Below are 7,191 nucleotides of genomic sequence, written 5' to 3' on the forward strand. Positions count from 1 at the left end.
TAACCTTAGAACTGGTTAGGAAAAGAAGATACGGACGAAAAAGGAGGACAGAGAAAAGAGACTGATGTCTGAGATGGAGAGCGAGAGAAACAAACCCACTAAGGGTTTTGAGCTAGAAATAGTTCCAAAAAAGAATCAAAAATGGTTAGAGACATAATTTAGGAAAGAAAATGGAAGACCCAGGTAGTCTAAAAGCGCAGAGAAGCCAGGTGTTGGTGCACACCTGCATTCTCGTCACTTTGGAGGATGAGTTTTATTCCAATCTGGGCTACAATGGCAAGTTTGTCTGAAGTAAATGAACAAGAGTTCAGTATGATGGCGCTTACCAGCAATCCCAGTACTTGGATGATGGAGACTGGGTGATGAATTCAGAGTCATCCTTAGCCCGTTGTAGAGCGTTTCAAGGTCATCCTGGGCTATATGAGACCTCTATGTCAAACAAAATCCAAATCAAATGAACGAATGCTTGAAATAATAGACTACTTGGTAGGCATGGGATGCTGATGTTGGGCCTAGCATGTGTAGGCAGTTTATTGCCTGAAAGGAGCCCTCTCTTTTTTACAGTCTCTATTTTCTTTCTTTCTTCTTTTTTTTCTTTGAGACAAGGTTTCTCTGTGTAGCTTTGTGCCTTTCCTGGAACTCACTCTGTAGCCCAGGCTGGCCTTGAACTCACAGAGATCCACCTGCCTCTGCCTCCCAAGTGCTGGGATTAAAGGTGTGCCACCGCCCAGCCCCAGTCTCTGTTTTCTGAGGACCATATTCTAGTAACTTTCCAAAGCCTTGTCCTTGTTCCCTTCTAGAACAGGAGATTTTGGAGCATCCTGTCAGCTCCCAGCTTCAGATTACTCAGAAGTGATGTGCTGTGCCTGGTGTCTGCTGTGTCTGTGGGAGCCAACCCAGCCACTTCACAAGGTCTCCCTCAGTCAAAACTAAAATATAGCTCCAACAGTTCCTAGGGCTGGAATGAGCCCCCTCCCACCCCGGTGACTGCATAAAGTAAACCTCTGGACTCTGAGACTGAAGGCTGAGTTGGTGAAATTGCTAATGCCACCAGGAGGTGATTTGTGGCCTTTTGTGTCAGTTTTCCCAGGATGGGTGTCCCTGTGCCTTTTGCTGTTTCCCACGTGTTGGAATCTCTTATTGTGGGGGAAGAAAGCATTGAATTTGAGTAATAGTTGCTCTTTGGCTCCTTTGCCAGTGTTTTGATATTTGATGGCTATTGCCCCAGTTTTATACATGGAGAAAATCACCTCAAATAAATTTATTTGTTCATGGTAAATGGTCAGATTCAAACCTGATGAACTACATGTCTCTAAGTTCTTAACCAAGGAAGTGTGTGAGCCCTTTTAACAATCATAAGCAACTCCCACCTTACGACATTTTATTTGTGTGTGTGTATGAGAGAGAGAGAGTGAGCACTCGTTTTCTGTCCTCCCATATTGGTTCCAAGACTCAAACTCAGGTTGCCAGGTTTGTTGGCAAATGCCTTTACCCACTGAGCCATCTCACTGGTCTCATAAACCCTTTCAAGAAGGCGGAATGAACCTGGCTATGGTAGCACACGCCTTTAATCCCAGCACTCGGGAGGCAGAGGCAGGCGGATCTCTGTGTTCGAGGCCAGCCTGGTCTCCAGAGCGAGTTCCAGGATAATTGCACAGGCAGCCATATGTGCTTTATTACAATTTTTTCTTCAACTGAGAGAAAACAAGATACCGACTTTAAGCAAAATGGTATTTTTGTGGGATGGTGGTGTAGCTCAGTAGTATTGCGCTTGCCTAATGTGTGAGGCTTTGGGCTCCACCTCAGCATGACAGGGAAAGAAAAGGCATTCTCTTACCAAGACAAGAAGTGGAAGGTTGACGGGAACTAAGCTTTGAACACTAATGATGATATTGGACGGAACCCATGTCTCTCACAGTGGTCATCCCCGTGTGCCCTTTGTGTCTACATGTTCCTTATTGTCTAGGGTACATGCCTAGGAAAGACTGATGCCCCGGAGCTCCTCTGAGTGGGTTCAAGTTTAATCCAACTTGTCTAGGTAGAATTTTTAAAAAAGGGAGAGGTTCTCTCTCCTAGCAACCGTGTGTGAATTCCAGAGTAGGGACCTGATTGGGTCATGTGTCCATTCTTCTGACCAATCACTGATTAAAGGGGAGAAAGAGTACCATGGAGGGCTAGGCCTTTGTGGTTTGCCCAACCCACCAGAGCCATGTGGATGTGGTGATGGGCTGTTCTCTGAAGGAATGTGGAAACTTACCAGACAAAGGATGGCATGTGCTAGACAGGTAGAACCAATCCCTAGCACCATAGAAATGTGCTTCCGCTGGGCAGTGGTGGTGCACGCCTTTAATCCCAGCACTCGGGAGGCAGAGGCAGGCGGATCTCTGTGAGTTCGAGGCCAGCCTGGGCTACAAAGCGAGTTCTAGGAAAGGTGCAAAGCTACACAGAGGAACCCTGTCTCGAAACCCCCCACCCCCCAAAAAAAGAAAAAAGAAAAAAAAAAGTGCTTTCAATTTCAAATTTAGTTTCAATTTAAGAAATTCAATTTCAAGGGGCTTCATTCAGTATTGTGAGGCCCAATGGACACCAGATAAGAAGCCTGTTCGCTGTTTTCATTGTTTCTGTTATTCCTTCTTACAAGATTCTCTTGTGGATTGGCCATGTGACCTGCATGTAGTAGCAGCATTCACAACCTCCTCTTCCTAGTCCAGTGCTTGAAGAATAGCAGGCTTTTAATTGATATTCTAAAAGTGAATGGTTGTCTTTTCTTTTCCAAGCATCCAGGACCTGGAAGTCCAGAATGAACCCTTGTCTCCTTCAGAGATCACTGCAGAAATCATGAGGTCCCTTGTGTGTCCCCAGCTCCTTCAGGCCCCTGGCTACCCACCCTGCCATCCACAGTGCTCCCGTACAAGGAAAGGGGAGTTCATCTCCAGTTCCTGCTTGGTGGAGATGGGGCATGGGGTGTAGGTGAGAATGCTTGGGTCTAAGTGATCAGAACGGAGACTACCTCTGACAACACTGTGATAGGAACCATGCCTCCTCCCAGGACGAGGGAGGAGAGGGACCGCGGAGACCGGCACCACCATCGAGCTCCCAGGGAAGAAGAGGCCCTGGAGAAATGGGACTGGAAGTGCCCCGAGACTCGGCGCCTCTTGGAAGACATATTCTTCCGTGATGAGGATTACATCCGTTGTGGTTCTGAGGAATGCCAGAAGTTCTGGGCTTTCTTTGAACGCCTGCAGAGATACCAGCACCTCAAGGCTTCCAGGAAGGAAGAGAAGGACCCTGGCCTTCCCAAACACGGCATCCCTGCTCTAGCTGACCTACCTCGCACTTACGACCCACGCTACCGCATCAACCTCTCCATCCTCGGCCCAGACACTCGGGGTCGTCAGGGGCCAGGCAGGTGCCTGCCCCCCGAGAAAGTGTCCGAGTTCCGTCGGGCTCTGCTTCACTACCTGGACTTCGAGCAGAAGCAGGCTTTTGGGCGGCTCGCCAAACTGCAGCGGGAGCGGGCAGCACTTCCCATTGCCCAATATGGGAACCGCATCCTGCAGACACTCAAGGAACACCAGGTGGTGGTGGTGGCCGGTGATACAGGCTGCGGCAAGTCCACCCAGGTCCCCCAGTACTTACTGGCTGCTGGCTTCAGTCATGTGGCATGCACTCAGCCCCGGAGAATCGCCTGCATCTCACTGGCCAAGCGGGTTGGCTTCGAGAGCCTCAGTCAGTATGGTTCCCAGGTGAGTGGCACACCAGGTACCCAGGTTTCCCAAGGGGGGGGAGGGTGGGGAATGAGTTGGTCATCTTCGTAGCCATATGCATTACAGTTGTCACTTAGGCACTGACCCAGAGATGATTCTTCTAGAATGTCTATCTGCAGCTAAGCTTAACAGCCAGACAGATGGAAGCAAAGGAGGGGATACTGATCCATCTTATTTCCTAGCAGCCATTAGAAAACTCTGATTAAAGACAGTTGGGTTTTTGTTTTGTGTTTTTGTGGGAGTGCTAGGGATTGAGCTTGGGCCTCATTCATGCCAACAGTTGCTCTGTCACTGGGCTGCATCCCTAGCCTGTAGCTCTCCATTACCCTGATATCAGCAACGGCACCAGACACTGCATGAACATAATCACATACAGTCTTGGGCATCCAGGGGGAGGAAATCTGGTCTCTAGGATGCCTTGTGTGCCTAGGTCAGTGGCCTCGTAGCAGAACTGTGACCCCACCTCAAGTCCACCGGACTCGAGTGTGACCCACAGACATGGCTTTGCCTCCGACTCCCGTGTGCAGACAGGGAGTAGCTCTGGTGCTCCACCTCTTCCCTCTGTCCTTTCCTGACCTCACACTCTCCTCCCCGCCACCCCAGGTTGGCTACCAGATCCGCTTTGAAAGCACACGTTCGGCCGCCACCAAAATCGTGTTCCTGACAGTGGGGCTACTCCTACGCCAGATCCAGCGCGAGCCCAGCCTGCCCCAGTACCAGGTCCTGATCGTGGACGAGGTCCATGAGCGCCATCTGCACAATGACTTCCTGTTGGGAGTCCTGCGTCGTCTGCTGCCCAGGCGGCCTGACCTCAAGGTCATCCTCATGTCGGCCACCATCAACATCTCCCTCTTCTCCAGCTACTTCAGCCATGCTCCAGTGGTGCAGGTGCCTGGGAGGCTCTTCCCCATCACGGTGAGCCCCGGTCTCTCTGCCTCTGCTTCCCACTAACTACCCTTTCCCCTCTCTGCAGCCCATAGCCTGTCTTGTTGAGCACCTGTCCCTGAACGTTGTGACCTGCTAAGGTCTGCTGTGGGAGAAGCATATTTCTCTTGTGGGAAATCCAGCCCTTGCGGGTGGAAGGCTGCTGTTTCCTGTGGCCCTGCAGGGACTCAGGTTCCTCCTTTCTCATAGCTCTGCCATCTTGCAGGGCAGGAACTGTCATCACAGGGCCTTTCACTGCATCTCTGCATGCATGTGTCAGTTGTGTTCTCCCCCTGTTGGCGCAGTCCAGATGTGGCACAGTCCAGATGTTGCCATTGTGTTGTAAGGCTCTGTCCTTGTCTGCCCAGGCAGGACTTCATTGTTGCTGGGAGTTGGTGGTTTTGCATGCCCCTGAGGATGCTTCCTAACAAGTACTGGCTGGGCTCCTCACAGGCTCAATGCTTTTTCCCGTTCGGGGTTCGATTCTGTAGGAGCCTCTGTGCTGTGCAGTGCACACACCTTTGTGGTCAACACCTCCATTTTAAATCCTGCAGCACTGCCGGTACCCGGAGACCTTCCTGTTACTTCGCTGCCTTTTGATCTCGCCATCTCCTCTGAAAGTTGCCCACCTTGAGTGTGCCAGCTGCCGACCAGTTGTGCTGGGTCCCCCTGTGAGCCCATGGTCCCTCCCCATGGCTGCTCTCGAGTGACAGCCTGTCCCCATATGGGTTCTCTCACAGGTGGTGTACCAGCCGCAGGAGGCAGAGCAGACAGCGTCCAAGTCAGAGAAGCTGGACCCACGGCCTTTCCTGAGAGTGTTGGAGGCCATCGACAATAAGTATCCCCCTGAGGAGCGGGGGGACCTTCTCGTCTTCCTCAGCGGCATGGCAGAGATCAGCACGGTGCTGGACGCTGCCCAGGCCTATGCCAGCCTCACCCAGCGCTGGGTGGTGCTGCCGCTGCACAGCGCCCTGTCTGTGGCCGACCAGGACAAGGTACTGCGCTTGGCCTGCAGAGCAGGGCTGGTGGGAGTCTCTAGGCCGGGAACCCAGTGTGGCCACGCATAGCACTGGTTATATCCCCCAACCCCAGGTCAGTGGACTTGTATGGCGTCACAGCCATCAAATGGCCGAGCAGCCTATAAATCCAGGATATTTGGCCCTGGGGATCTTAGCCAGGAGTTGGCAGGTTTTCTACGAAAGGCCAGAGGGTTTTGCTTTCAGGTTTGTAGGCTATAGGCTCTCCCACAGAGTTCCAGGGAAATTTTATTCCTAACAAGTACTGTGGCAGGCTGGATGTGGCCATTGCTGTTGCTCTTAGCATTTTGCCTAGTACCTAGAGAGGGCTTCTGCAAAAGGGACCCAGGTGACAGCCTGAAGAAGTAAGGAGAGATGGGCCTGACAGGTGGGTGGGGCTGGACCACAGGGCACCTGAAGACCCAGTGTGGTGCCCGATTGGTCCCAAGTACGCTGGGGAGCCATAGGAAAGTTCTGAACAGTAGGGGCCTGGGGTGGGGTGGGGGTTAGAATGTGTTTGCCTGGAACCTGAAGACCTCTGTGGGCTGAGGGTGGAGATGGAGGGGCCTGGACTAGGGGAAGGGGCTAGGGCTTGGGGATGGCGAAGAGTTCAAGGAACGTTTAAGGTGTTCAGGGGCTGAGGTGTTGAGGGAGGGAGGCCTAGGATGGCTCAGGAGATGTGTAGGTGAGGTGGGTACCAGGGAGGTGCCGAGGCTGTTTTAGGCCATGGGTGACGTATGCCTGGAATGCCCAGGAGGCCACTGAGCAGGCCAGTCCATCAGGGCTGAGTTAGTTCCTCGTGTGACTTCCTCCCTTGCCCCAGGTGTTCGACGTGGCTCCAGCTGGAGTACGGAAGTGCATCCTGTCCACCAACATTGCTGAGACCTCGGTCACCATCGACGGGATCCGCTTTGTGGTGGATTCTGGTAAGAGTGGCACTCAGTGCCCATGCACCACCACGAGGAGCCGGGAGAAATGTAGGCCCAGTGAGAGAGGCACGGACGTGACCACAGAGCCCCAGACCAGTGCAGGGCGGAGGTGGTGTTGAGCCCGGGCAACACCTGGGTGTCCCTCACACATTCCATCTCTCTGTCCAGGGCCTTCATCCTGACTGCTCTCCCTGCTGAGATCTGTCTCTGTCTTCTTGTCTTGTGGCTTGTACAAGCATTCACACCTAGCAATCTCGCCCTTCTTCTGCTGTTGGGAGGGCCCGAGTTACATTTCAGATCTGTGCCTCTGTTTATTTTACATGTTCCCAACTGGAACATTCCCTGGAAAGTCAGCCTAGCATAGTTGCTAAGATACGTCAGAGCTGGCCAGTGGGGTCTTGTCGTTGACACGTCTGTGAGATGGAAATAGTAACACCACCATCCTTAGGTTGTAACGAGGAGTGAGTTGGTTCTCTTGGGCGTGTGGGCACCTGGTACAGTGTGAATGCCCAGGAGCCTTAGCAGTTAGTGGTGGCATGGCAGGTAAATCCTGGA

The 7,191-nt window shown here is 52.3% G+C and overlaps 1 protein-coding gene across 1 annotated transcript; it reads left to right on the plus strand.

Annotated features, from left to right (window-relative positions):
- The first annotated feature begins 403 nt into the window (after positions 1–403).
- On the plus strand, positions 404–6,755 carry LOC118575913 (probable ATP-dependent RNA helicase DHX34). The gene is made up of 5 exons (XM_036176272.1): positions 404–486; positions 2,778–3,746; positions 4,371–4,682; positions 5,432–5,686; positions 6,531–6,755. Exons 2-5 carry the CDS (start codon positions 3,036–3,038, stop codon positions 6,753–6,755), a joined length of 1,503 nt encoding a protein of 500 aa, XP_036032165.1. The 5' UTR covers positions 404–486; positions 2,778–3,035.
- The last annotated feature ends 436 nt before the right edge of the window (positions 6,756–7,191 follow it).

This window comes from Onychomys torridus, unplaced genomic scaffold, assembly GCF_903995425.1.
Source record: "Onychomys torridus unplaced genomic scaffold, mOncTor1.1, whole genome shotgun sequence".
Taxonomy (NCBI): domain Eukaryota; kingdom Metazoa; phylum Chordata; class Mammalia; order Rodentia; family Cricetidae; genus Onychomys; species Onychomys torridus.

Bases quoted from the DNA above. Each gene is read 5' to 3' on its own strand.
- LOC118575913 (XM_036176272.1), top strand. From the start codon at position 3,036: ATGCCTCCTCCCAGGACGAGGGAGGAGAGGGACCGCGGAGACCGGCAC. The intron at 4,683-5,431 runs GTGAGCCCCGGT...GTTCTCTCACAG, and splicing joins GGAGGCTCTTCCCCATCACG to GTGGTGTACCAGCCGCAGGA. The intron at 5,687-6,530 runs GTACTGCGCTTG...CCCTTGCCCCAG, and splicing joins CTGTGGCCGACCAGGACAAG to GTGTTCGACGTGGCTCCAGC.